Source organism: Oncorhynchus kisutch, linkage group LG13, assembly GCF_002021735.2.
Source record: "Oncorhynchus kisutch isolate 150728-3 linkage group LG13, Okis_V2, whole genome shotgun sequence".
Taxonomy (NCBI): Eukaryota; Metazoa; Chordata; class Actinopteri; order Salmoniformes; family Salmonidae; genus Oncorhynchus; species Oncorhynchus kisutch.
In genome coordinates, this window is record NC_034186.2 from 10,656,780 (window position 1) to 10,670,046 (window position 13,267).

The following is a 13,267-nucleotide window of genomic DNA, read 5'->3' on the forward strand; positions in this document are numbered from 1 at the left end:
TATTTCCATCAGTATTCAAAACCTTTGCTATGAGACTTGAAATTGAGCTCAGGTGCATCCTGTTTCCATTGATCATCCTTGAGATGTCTCTACAACTCGATTGGAGTCCACCTGTGGTAAATTCAATTGATTGGACATGATTTGGAAAGGCACACACCTGTCTACATAAGGTCCCACAGTTGACAGCGCATGTCAGAGCAAAAACCAAACCATGAGGTCGAAGGAATTGTCCGTAGAGCTCCGAGACGTTTGTGTCGAGGCACAGATCTGGGGAAGGGTACCAAAAAAATGCTGTAGCATTGAAGGTCCCCAAGATCACAGTGACCACCATCACTCTTAAATGGAAGAAGTTTGGAAGACTATTGAGCAATCATGGGAGAAGGGTCTTGGTCAGGGAGGTGACCAAGAACCCGATGGTCTCTCTGACAGAAATCTAGAGTTCCTCTGTGGAGATGGGAGAACCTTCCAGAAGGACAACCATCTCTGCAGCACTCCACCAATCAGGCCTTATTGGTAGAGTGACCAGACGGAAGCCACCCCTCATTAAAAGGTACATGACAGTCCTCTTGGAGTTTGCCAAAAGGCACCTAAGGACTCTCCGACCATGAGAAACAAGATTCTCTTGCCTGATGAAACCAAGATTGAACTCTTTGGCCTGAATGCCAAGCGTCACGTCTGTAGGAAACATGACTGGGAGACTAGACATGGATGAAGGCAAAGGTGAACAGAGCAAAGTACAGAGAGATCCTTGATGAAAACCTGCTCCAGAGTGCTCAGGACCTCAGACTTGGACAAATGTTCACCTTCCAACAGGACAACGACACTAAGCACACAGCCAAGACGAAGCCGAGAAAGCTCATCACTAAGCTCATGACCCTGGGACTAAACACCTCCCTCTGCAACTGGATCCTGGACTTCCTGACGGGCCTCCCCCAGGTGGTAAGAGTATGCAACAACACGTCTGCCACGCTAATCCTCAACACTGGGGCCCCTCATGGGTGTGTACTTAGTCCCCTCCTGTACTCCCAAACATGACTCCAACACCATCATTAAGTGTGCTGAGGACACAACAGAGGTAGGCCTGATCACCGACAACGATGCGACAGCCTATAGGCAGGAGGTCAGAGACCTGGTAGTGTGGTGCCAGGACAACAAGCCCTCCCTCAATGTGAGCAAGACAAAGAAGGTGATTGTGGACTACAGGAAAAGGCAGACCAAATAGGGCCCCATTAACATCGACAGAGCTGTAGTGGAGCGGGTCGAGAGTTCCAAGTTCCTTGGTGTCCACATCACCAACAAACTATCATGGTCCAAACACACACAACACCTTTTCCCCCTCAGGAGACTGAAAAGATTTGGCATGGGTCCACAGAACCTCAAAAAGTTCTATAGCTGCACCATTGAGAGAATCCTGACTGGTTGCATCACCGCTTGGTATGGCAACTGCTCGGCATCTAACCGTAAGGCGCTACAGAGGGAAGTGCGTACGGCCCAGGCGGTGTCAGAGGAAAGCACAAAAAATTGTCAGAGACTCCAGTCACCCAAGTCATAGACTGTTCTCTCTGCAACCGCACGGCAAGTGGTACCGGAGCGCAAAGTCTCGGACCAAAGGCTCCTAACGGCTTCTACCCCCAAGCCATAAGACTGCTGAACAATTAATCAAATGGCCACCGGACTATTTACAGTGGTAAATATTTTCTAAACTCTTCTTGAACTGCACTGTTGGTTAAGGGCTTGTAAGTAAGCATTTCACAGTAAGGTCTACACTTGTATTCGGCGCATGTGACAAATAAAGTTTGATTTGATTACATTTGAAAAAACACAGTGGCCTAGCTAGAACCCAGACTTGAACCCGATCAAACATCTCTGTAGAGAACTGAAAATAGCTGTGCAGCGACGCTCCCCATCCAACCTGACAAAGCTTGAGAGGATCTGCAGAGAAGAATGGGAGAAACTCCCCAAATACAGGTGTGCCAAGCTTGTAGAGTCATAGCCAGGAAAACTCAAGGCTGTAATTGCTGCCAAAGGTGCTTCAACAAAGTACTGAGTCAAGGGTCTGAATACTTATGTAAATGTGACATTATGGGGTATTGTGTGTAAATTGATGAGAGGGAAAAAATATATTTAATAAATTTTAGAATAAGGCTGTAACGTAACAAAATGTGGAAAAAGTCAAGGGGTCTGAATACTTTCCGAATGGACTGTATACTAATGGTAAATCACAGAAAGTATGAGTTTCTAGAACCACAGCAGTATGTATACCATGGACGGCCACATTGAAGTCCCTCTTATGGTCTCCGGCCTCGTTGGTTGCCACACACTGGAAGCGTGCCGTGTCTGAGACCTGGGGCCGAGAGATGACCAGCCGACGGCCGTTAGCCGTGACCCTCACCCCCTCGCCCTGCCTGACCGGCTGACCGTCCTTAAACCACCTATAGAACAGAGAGAGAGAGCGCATTAAAGTGTGTGTGTGTGTGTGTGTGTGTGTGTGTGTGTGTGTGTGTGTGTGTGTGTGTGTGTGTGTGTGTGTGTGTGTGTGTGTGTGTGTGTGTGTGTGTGTCTAATCGTGTGTGTATGGGTCTTACGTTAGGATGGGTGAAGGTGTTCCCGTGGCACGACACTCTAGTTCCAGGAGGTTGTTGATGATGACCGTGGTGTCCGTGACCTCCTCCCCTCCCTCCACCACAGGGGGAACTGTGATTGGACAGACAGAGGGTTCTAAACACACCCATAACATACAGAAGAAGCCCGAGAAAGATTGTCCTGTTGCTAACACCAACCCCAAAAACTACTTTTTACATGAAGGATTTTGAGCAAGTAAAGCTCTCTAATTTACGCTTGACAAAGAGAAACATACTGTAGAGAAATTGATATAGAACTTGCTATTAATTACATGTCTAGGCTATACTGTTCGACAAGAGAGAGACTCTCTCTGTTCCTCCCTCTTAGTCTATCTGCACGTTGTAGATCACCTCAACATTTTACCGTTGATCCACGCTATCGTTTCCATGTCACCTTGTCCACTACAATACATAAACTCAGCAAATAAAGAAATGTCCCTTTTTCAGGACCCTGTCTTTCAAAGATAATTTGTAAAAATCCAAATAACTTCACAGATCTTCATTGTAAAGCGTTTAAACACTGTTTCCCATGCTTTTTCAACAAACCATAAACAATTAATGAACATGCACCAATTAATGAACATGCACCAATTAATGAACATGCACCAATTAATGAACATGCACCAGCTTACAGACGTTGAGGTGTAATTAAAGTCACAGATATGAAAACTTAGATCGTCCTCACAGTGGCAGACCATTTGTAACAACACCTGCACAGGATCGGTACAACCGAACATCACACCTGCGGGACAGGTACAGGATGGCAACAAAAACTGCCAGAGTTACACCAGGAAAGTACAACCCCTCTATCAGTGCTCAGACTGTATGTTTTGTCTCACTAGGGGCGATGGTCGGATTCACGTTTATCGTTGAAGGAATGAGCGTAACACAGAGTGTCCGTCATGGTCTGGTGCGGTGTGGCACAGCCTCATCGGATCGGACTGAGCTTGTTGTCATTGCAGCCATTCTCAACGCTGGGTATTACAGGGAAGACATCCTCCTCCCTCATGTGGTACCCTTCCTGCAGGCTCATCCTGACATGACTCTCCAGCATGACAATGCCACCAGCCATACTGCTCGTTTTGCGTGTGATTTCCTGCAAGACAGGAATGTCAGTGTCCTGCCATGGCCAGTGAAGAGCCCGGATCTCAATCCCATTGAGCACGTTTGGGACCTGTTGGTTCGGAGGCTGAGGGCTAGGGCCATACCCCCCAGAAATGTCTGGGAACTTGCAGGTTCCTTGGTGGAAGAGTGGGGTAACATCTCACAGCAAGAACTGGCAACTCTGGTGCAGTGCATGAGGAGCAGCACTGCAGTACTTAATGCAGCTGGTTGCCACACCAGATACTGACGGTTACTTTTGATTTTGACCCCCCCCTTTGTTCAGGGACACATAGTTCCATTTCTGCTAGTCACATGTCTGTGGAACGTGTTCAGTTTATGTCTCAGTTGTTGAATCTTGTTATGTTCACACAAATATTTACACATGTTAAATTTGCTGAAAATAAATGCAGTTGACAGTGAGAGGAGGTTTCTTTTTTTGCGGAGTTTATTAGATCAGATATCCTTCACATCACATTCCAGCCATTAAATACATCTGGATTGACTGATGAGAGTGATGTGTGGAGCATAATGCACAGCATTCACTTGAGCCCATCACCATCCAGATATGGAGATGATTGATGCTGAGGCTAACTAACCTGCCTTTGGCAGCACACATTCTCATGCTTTATCTTCCGACTGTTCGAATGTTTAAAATGGCAGAGCAGACCAGCGGAGCCAAGCTGAACCTCAGTGTCTATGGTGTGTGTGTGTGTGTGTGTGTGTGTGTGTGTGTGTGTGTGTGTGTGTGTGTGTGTGTGTGTGTGTGTGTGTGTGTGTGTGTGTGTGTGTGTGTGTGTGTGTGAGAAAGAGAGAGTTACACTACATGACTAAAAGTATGTGGGCACCTGCTCGTCTAACATCATTACAAAATCATGGGCATTAATATGGAGTTGGTCCCCCCTTTGCTGATATAACAGCCTCCACTCTTCTAGGAAGGCTTTCCACTAGATGTTGGAACATTACTGCAGGGACTTACTTCCATTTAGCCATGTGCATTAGTGAGGTCGGGCACTGATGTTGGGCGATTAGGCCTGGCTCGCAGTCCGCATTCCATTTCATCCCAAAGGTGTTCGATGGGATTGAAGTCGGGGCACTTGGCAGGCCAGTCTCCACACCAATCTCGACAAAAACATTTCTCTATGACTTCGCTTTGTGCACGGGGGCATTGTCATGCTGAAACAGGAAAGGGCCTTCCCCAAACTGTTGCCATAAAGTTGGAGGCACAGAATCGTCTAGAATGTCATTGTATGCTGTAGCGTTAAGATTTCCCTTCACTAGAACTAAGGGGCCTTAACCATGAAAAACAGCCCAAGACTATTATTCATCCTCCACCAAATTGCATTGGGGCAGGTAGTGTTCTCCTGGCATCCACCAAACCCAGATTAGTCTGTCTGACTGCCAGATGGTGAAGCGTGATTCATCACTCCAAAGAATGCGTTTCCACTAGTACAGAGTCCAATGGCGGCGAGCTTTACACCACTCTAACCGACGCTTGGCATTGCACATGGTGATCTTAGGCTTGTGTGCAGCTGGCCATGGAAACTAATTTCATGAAGCTCCCAACAAACAGTTATTGTGCTGACGTTGCTTCCAGAGACAGTTTGGAACTTGATAGTGAGTGTTGCAACCGAGGACAGACGATTTTTACGCGCTACGAGCTTCAGCAATTGCTGGTCCCATTCTGTGAGCTTGTGTGGTCTACCACTTCGCAGCTGAGCCGTTGTTGCTCCTAGACTTTCCACTTTACAATAACAGCACTTACAGTTGACCGGAGCAGCTCTAGCAGGGCAGAAATTTGACGATCTGACTTGTTGGAAAGGTGACATCCTATGACGGTGCCACGTTGAAAGTCACTGAGCTCTTCGGTGAGGCCATTCTACTGCCAGTGTTTGTCTATGGAGATCGCATGGCTGTTTGCTCGATTTTATACACTGTCAGCAATGGATGTGGCTGAAATAGTCGAATCCACTGATTTGAAGGGGTGTCCACATACTTTTGTAGGTTCAGCAGACTACAGAGTAAAGCCCTCATCCCTCCTCTGATGTCAGACAATACAGACTACAGATGGTTGAGGTCCTTAAGCATCTGGACACAGAGGAAATCTCTCTCTCTCTCTCTCGCTCTCTCTCTCTCTCTCGCTCTCTCTCTCTCTCTCTCTCTCTCTCTCTCTCTCTCTCGCTCTCTCTCTCTCTCTCGCTCTCTCTCTCTCCCCTCCCCTCCCCTCCCCTCTCTAACCTCTAACCTCTAACCTCTAACCTAACTGGCAAACAGAAAGCAGTAGAGTCCTGATATTTAACTGGGCAAGGCCTTCTCTGCTGACATTGACTGATCACCACTGTGAAAGAATAATACGCTGAAACAAAGAAAAGGAAAAACCCAGTGTTTTCACTGACACCTGTAATCTTAGTGGTCTCCTCAAACTCACTTCCTGGCCCTCTTCTAAACCACGGTAATCTTCAGAATAGGTCGTTAACACTTTCTTCTGGGAAGTCTTTCATTCAGTCCTATATGATACATGGAAGTGGAGGTTGAGCGAAGTGGTCCGGCCACCGAAAACCTAAGCTGTCTTTTCCTGTGAATTAGTGCTCTTTGATGACAGATACAATACAATGGAAACAGTTCAGTGAATGTATACACTGAATTACTGGTCTAGAAAATATACATACGGACTGGGGGGGGTCATTCACCTTGAACACTAATAGATGTGTACAGTGCGACTGTGTGTGTGTGTGTGTGTGTGTGTGTGTGTGTGTGTGTGTGTGTGTGTGTGTGTGTGTGTGTGTGTGTGTGTGTACGCACATGTGTGTGTCCTTGCATATGTGTGTTCATGTGGGTGTGTGTGTGTATGTACAGATGAAGTCGAAAGTTTACATACACTTAGGTTGGAGTCATTAAAACTCGTTTTTCAACCACTCCACAAATTTCTTGTTAAAAAACTATAGTTTTGGCAAGTCGGTTAGGACATCTACTTTGTGCATGACACAAGTAATTCCTCCAACAATTGTTGACAGACAGATTATTTCACTTATAATTCACTGTATCACAATTCCAGTGGGTCAGAAGTTTACATACGCTAAGTTGATTGTGCCTTAAAATTATGTCATGGCTTTAGAAGCTTCTGATAGGCTAATTGACATAATTTGAGTCAATAGGGGGTATACCTGTGGATGCACTTCAAGGCCTACCTTCAAACTCAGTGCCCCTTTGCTTGACATCATGGGAAAATCAAAATAAATCAACCAGGACCTACAATTTTTTTTATAGACCTCCCCAAGTCTGGTTCATCCTTGGGAGGAATTTCCAAACACCTGAAGGTACCACGTTCATCTGTACAAACAATAGTATGCAAGTATAAACACCATGGGACCACACAGCCGTCATACCACTCAGGAAGGAGACGTGTCCTTTCGTACTTTTTGGAGAAATGTCCACTGGTCTGAAGAAACAAAAATAGAACTGTTTGGCCATAATGACCATCGTTATGTTTGGAGGAAAAAGGGGGAGGATTGCAAGCCAAAAAACACCATCCCAACCGTGAAGCACAGGGGTGGCAGCATGATGTTGTGGGGGTGCTTTGCTGCAGGAGGGACTGGTTCACTTCACAAAATAGATGGTGTCATTAGGATATATTGAAGCAACATCTCAAGAAATCAGTCAGAAAGTTGAAGTTTGATCGCAAATGGATCTTCCAAATGGACAATGACCCCAAGCATACTTCCAAAGTTGTGGCAAAATGACTTAAGGACAACAAAGTCAAGGTATTGGAGTGGCCATTACAAAGCTCTGACCTCAATCCTATAGAAAATTTGTGGGCAGAACTGAAAAACTGAACTGAATTTTTAATAGGATTAAATGTCAGGAATTGTGAAAAAAACTGAATTTAAATGTATTTGGCTAAGGTGTATGTATGCAAACTTCCGACTTCAACTGTACCTAGGACACTGACGTCATAGTTGATCTCCTTCTCCCCGGCAACGCTGGTTGCCACGCAGACATAGCGGCCGGCGTCGGACACAGAAGCAGAGAGGATCTCGATTTTCCGGCCTTGCTCCAGAATGTTGATGCTTTCCCCATTCCGGACGGGTACGCCATCCTTCAACCATGTCAGGGTGGGTGGAGGGTGCCCCCCTACCTCACACTCCAGGTTAAGGGGCTTAGTGAGTACCACCTTTCTCTCTGTAGCGGTGTCCTGCCCCCCCTTGATGGAAGGAGGAACTGAGGGAGAGAGGTTAGGATTAGGTAAACGGTAAACATCCAAAGTGAGGTAGAGTTAGGGTAGTTATGGTAAAGTGAGGAAGACTTAAGGTTCTTACGGTAAAGTGAGGAAGAGATAGTGTTCTTACAGAAAAGTGAGGTAGAGTTAGGGTACTTATGGTAAAGTGAAGTAGAGTTAGAGTACTTACGGTAAACTGAGCTAGAGTACTTACGGTAAATTGAGGAAGAGTTAGGGTTCTTACACTAAAGTGAGGAAGAGTTAGGGTTCTTACGGTAAAGTGAGGTAGAGTTAGGGTTCTTACGGTAAATGTTAGGATTAGGTAAACGGTAAACATCCAAAGTGAGGTAGAGTTAGGGTAGTTACGGTAAAGTGAGGTAGAGTTAGGGTACTTACGGTAAAGTGAGCTAGAGTACTTACAGTAAAGTGAGGAAGAGTTAAGGTTCTTACGGTAAAGTGAGGAAGGGTTAGGGTTCTTACGGTAAAGTGAGGAAGAGTTAGGGTTCTTAAGGTAAAGTGAGGAAGAGTTAGGGTTCTTACGGTAAAGTGAGGAAGAGTTAGGGTTCTTACGGTAAAGTGAGGAAGAGTTAGGGTTCTTACGGTAAAGTGAGGAAGAGTTAGGGTTCTTAAGGTAAAGTGAGGTAGAGTTAGGGTTCTTACGGTAAAGTGAGGAAGAGTTAGGGTTCTTACGGTAAAGTGAGGAAGAGTTCTTACGGTAAAGTGAGGAAGAGTTAGGGAACTTACGGTGAAGTGAGGTAGAGTTAGGGAATGTACAGTAAAGTGAGGCAGAGTGAGGTATTAAGGTAAACGTCCAGCTCTTTGAGGTAGAGTTAGGGTACTTACGGTACACGTCCAGCTCAAAGTTCTTCTCTGCAGTGCCCGCCACACTGGTGACCCTGCAGCTGAACTGACCAGTGTCAGATGCCTGGGCGCGTGGGATCCGCAGGAAGTGACCTCGGTCCACGTACTGTGCCTGGTAGCTGGACAGGATGGCCTCTCCGTTACGGTACCAGGTGATGGCGGGGAGCGGAACGCCGCGCGCCTCACACTCCAGCATTACTACATTATCCAGGAGGGTGGTGACCTCTGAGGTCACGTTACCACCCTTTATAGTGGGAGGGACTAAGGTGAGGGTGAGAGGGGATGAGAGATATGTAAATCAGAATACACACCCCATGCAAACACTCTTTAAACATTCCTCTGACTAATTCACCTTAGTCACAGCACACTGAGACCCACGTACACATTTACGCACAGGCTTTGATCCAAACCCACCGTAGACACTGAGGTTGAAGTCTTTGGTCTGTTTGCCCGCTGCGTTGGTGACACTACACTGGTAGTGTGCCTGGTCTCCGAGGCGAGCACTCTTTATTTTCAATGTCTGGCCCTTGTTGCTGACCTCTATGTTGGGGTCACCTAGGAACACCAGTCTGGGAGAGAGAGGGGAGACACACCCTATGGGATTATAATCATATCCAGTTGAATTGTTCATATTAGTCTATACACAACTAATGGAAGAGGGAACTCACTTCCTGTCTTTGTACCACTGGATTGTGGGAAAGGGAGTTCCTTTGACCTTACAGTCCAGACTGATCTCCTGGTTGAGCACTGCCGACACATCCCGAGGGGAGCCAGTCCCTACGATGGTGGGGGGGACTAAAGGAGGGGAACAAGGGGAAGAGTGGAGATATGAATGAGATCAAGGAGTCAAATGCTGCCCCCATTCACCCAGCCAGTCAGTGCTGCCTCCATTCACCCAGCCAGTCAGTGCTGCCTCCATTCACCCAGCCAGTCAGTGCTGCCTCCATTCACCCAGCCAGTCAGTGCTGCCTCCATTCACCCAGCCAGTCAGTGCTGCCTCCATTCACCCAGCCAGTCAGTGCTGCCTCCATTCACCCAGCCAGTCAGTGCTGCCTCCACTCAACCAGCCAGTCAGTGCTGCCTCTATTCACCCAGCCAGTCAGTGCTGCCCCCATTCACTCAGCCAGTCAGTGCTGCCTCCATTCACCCAGCCAGTCAGTGCTGCCTCCATTCACTCAGCCAGTCAGTGCTGCCTCCATTCACCCAGCCAGTCAGTGCTGCCCCCATTCACCCAGCCAGTCAGTGCTGCCTCCATTCACTCAGCCAGTCAGTGCTGCCTCCATTCACCCAGCCAGTCAGTGCTGCCTCCATTCACCCAGCCAGTCAGTGCTGCCTCCATTCACCCAGCCAGTCAGTGCTGCCTCCATTCACCCAGCCAGTCAGTGCTGCCTACACTCACCAAGCACTTCCAGAAGGAAGTCCTTCTCTGTACTTCCTGCGATGTTTATGGCCTTGCAGCTATAACTTCCTGTGTCTGCCATGGCGGCCTTCAATAGCCTCAGGGTCTTCCCACGCTGCAAGATCTGAACACTGCTACTGGGAACCACCTACACACACATGCACACGCACAAATTGAGAAATCGTTAAGAGATTCACATATTGAATAAATATATAAATATATATATATGTGTGTGTGTGTGTGTGTGTGTGTGTGTGTGTGTGTGTGTGTGTGTGTGTGTGTGTGTGTGTGTGTGTGTGTGTGTGTGTGTATGTACTCCTATCAGTGGAGGCTGGTCAGAGGAGGATGGTTCATAAGCTAATGGAATGGTATCAAACACATGGAAACCATGTGTTTGATGTGTTTCGATGCCATTCCATTAATTCCATTCCAGCCATTACTATGAACCCGTCCTCCCGAATATAGGTTCCACCAGCCGCCTGTGACTCACATACTGTATGTACTCGTTTAAAATGAATTGTTAATTGAACTGCTTTTGAACTGACAGCAGACAGACAACAGAACTATACTTTAGGTGTTACTTTATTACTGAATGAACATGATGATTTTCCCATCTGCAGGACATGAGCTCTGTTGGAGAAGAAAGAACACAGTGGCAGCCAAATGACAACACTTAGCCTGCAGGAATATATTCCATTACACTGTACAGTTTAGGCTTATGCTCCCATATGAATATCTCATCATTATTATTGTGATGTGTTATCTATGAGCCTGCTGCTTCTAAAACATCATTAGAAACAGTATTTCACCGTTGCTGTTTTTATTCCACACACACACACAGACTCACACACGGCCTGACACACAAACCATTCATGATGCTACCTGTGATGCTACCCGTGATGCTACCTGTGATGCTACTCTGGACCTCGTATAGGCCCAGTATTCTGGACCTCGTATAGGCCCAGTACTCTGGACCTCGTATAGGCCCAGTACTCTGGACCTCGTATAGGCCCAGTACTCTGGACCTCGTATAGGCAGAGTACTCTGGACCTCGTATAGGCCCAGTACTCTGGACCCTCGTATAGGCCCAGTACTCTGGACCTCGTATAGGCCCAGTACTCTGGAACCTCGTATAGGCCCAGTACTCTGGACCCTCGTATAGGCCCAGTACTCTGGACCCTCGTATAGGCCCAGTACTCTGGACCTCGTATAGGCCCAGTACTCTGGAACCTCGTATAGGCCCAGTACTCTGGACCTCGTATAGGCCCAGTACTCTGGACCTCGTATAGGCCCAGTACTCTGGACCTCGTATAGGCCCAGTACTCTGGACCCTCGTATAGGCCGAGTACTCTGGACCTCGTAAGGTAAGATTTGAATACCCCTGCTCTAAGTAATGGACATATTTAATGATTAGAGGTCTGTTATCATATTCACAATATTTAGTAGTGTAAAACAATCCAAGACTAAAAGGCCGATTTATTAGTAGTCAATAATCTATTCAGGAGACACTCTATTATATATCAAATGAATGTGGATGACTTATGTTTTATCCTAACAACCATCTCTACAGCAGCTGTGTAATATGAGTTCACCTACAGGAACGCCATCCTTGTACCAGGTGATGACGGGAACGGGACTTCCTGTGACATCACACACCAGGTTGGTGGGCTGGTTCAGAACCACCGACACGTTGCCCGGCGACCCGTTGTCACGGAGATCTGGAGGCACTGCATGGAGGGCATAGAACAAAGGTCAGGTCTGCTATGCTATATTATGCTATACCGCAACAGTGCTACTAGTAGCGTAGTGGAGGGTAAAGATTGTTTCTTTACTCACCGCAGACAGCGACCAGCGTTTTACCCTATTTCTTTTAACCTGAATACTAACAACCATCTTATTTTAGCAGTAATACCACATGACAAAGTATTACCATAGCATTTTAGCAGTACTACCACATTACAAAGTATTACCATAGCATTTTAGCAGTACTACCACATTACAAAGTAGTAATAGAATTTTTTTTTAAGTACTACCACATGACATAGTATGAATATAGTACTTTAAAAGTACTACCACATGACATTGTATTAATTTGATTAGATTTTATTAGGATCTCTTTTAGTCCCCATTTGGACTAATCTTCCAAGAGTCCTTAACATTAAAATACAATTTATAATACAAACACACTTTCACATATAACACACTATTACAAACATACATAATACACTAGCATAATGACCCAATAAATACTCAATCTAAAAAATAAAAAATAAAAAATAAAAAATAAATATATATATATATTGATTCTTCATCTACTATAGTCCCACAACATTTCTATATACTATATTTAAATTGTTTTTAAATAATTTTAAACTTATATATTGAAAGGTTTGCTCAGTTAATTTATTCCATTTCTTTATTGCTCTAAATCTAAATGTTCTTTTGCCCATTTCTTTTTTCTGTCTGGATAACGCATAGATGGTGGACAATCTATTCCTAGTATTTACTATTTACTTATTTATTTATTCCTAGAATGTCCGTAAATAATATAGTACTTTAAAAGTAATACCACATGGCATAGTATTAATATAGTACTTTTGCAGTAATACCACATTACATAGTATTAATATAGTACTTTAGCAATAATACCAAATTACATAGTATTAATATAGTACTTTAGCAGTAATAGCACATTATATAGTATTAAGACACTGTGAGACACTGTAAGACACTGTGTTACCATATGACAAAGTGTTACCATATACTACCATATAATTCAGTTCTACTATTATTATGATTCAGTTCTACTATTGATTCAGTACCACTACTACTACAGTAATATTGTAGTATTTTACGCTAGGCTAGCTCACCGTTGACTTTGAGCTGGTACTTCTTCTGGGTGGTGCCAGCCTCGTTGGCGGCAGTGCAGACATACTCTCCGTTGTCCAGCTGAGACACTGATGCCAGTATGAGAAGGGTTCCATCCTCCATGATGGTCAGACCGGGTTCGTTCCCTGTCAGCTCCTGACCGTTACGCAACCACTTGATCACAGGGGTAGGAGTGCCTGA

General features: G+C 45.5%; 1 protein-coding gene across 1 annotated transcript in view; it reads right to left on the reverse strand.

Annotated features, from left to right (window-relative positions):
• The window catches only part of hmcn1 (hemicentin 1), a 238,272-nt gene that overhangs the window by 89,778 nt on the left and 135,227 nt on the right, over positions 1-13,267 (reverse strand). The window contains exons 26-34 of the mRNA XM_031838031.1: positions 13,069-13,263; positions 11,795-11,925; positions 10,199-10,346; positions 9,468-9,594; positions 9,214-9,368; positions 8,782-9,060; positions 7,659-7,940; positions 2,586-2,694; positions 2,263-2,432 (exon numbers count right to left, since the gene is read on the reverse strand). Coding sequence (XP_031693891.1) covers positions 2,263-2,432; positions 2,586-2,694; positions 7,659-7,940; positions 8,782-9,060; positions 9,214-9,368; positions 9,468-9,594; positions 10,199-10,346; positions 11,795-11,925; positions 13,069-13,263 — 1,596 coding nt within the window. The remainder of the gene's footprint in view (positions 1-2,262; positions 2,433-2,585; positions 2,695-7,658; positions 7,941-8,781; positions 9,061-9,213; positions 9,369-9,467; positions 9,595-10,198; positions 10,347-11,794; positions 11,926-13,068; positions 13,264-13,267) is intronic.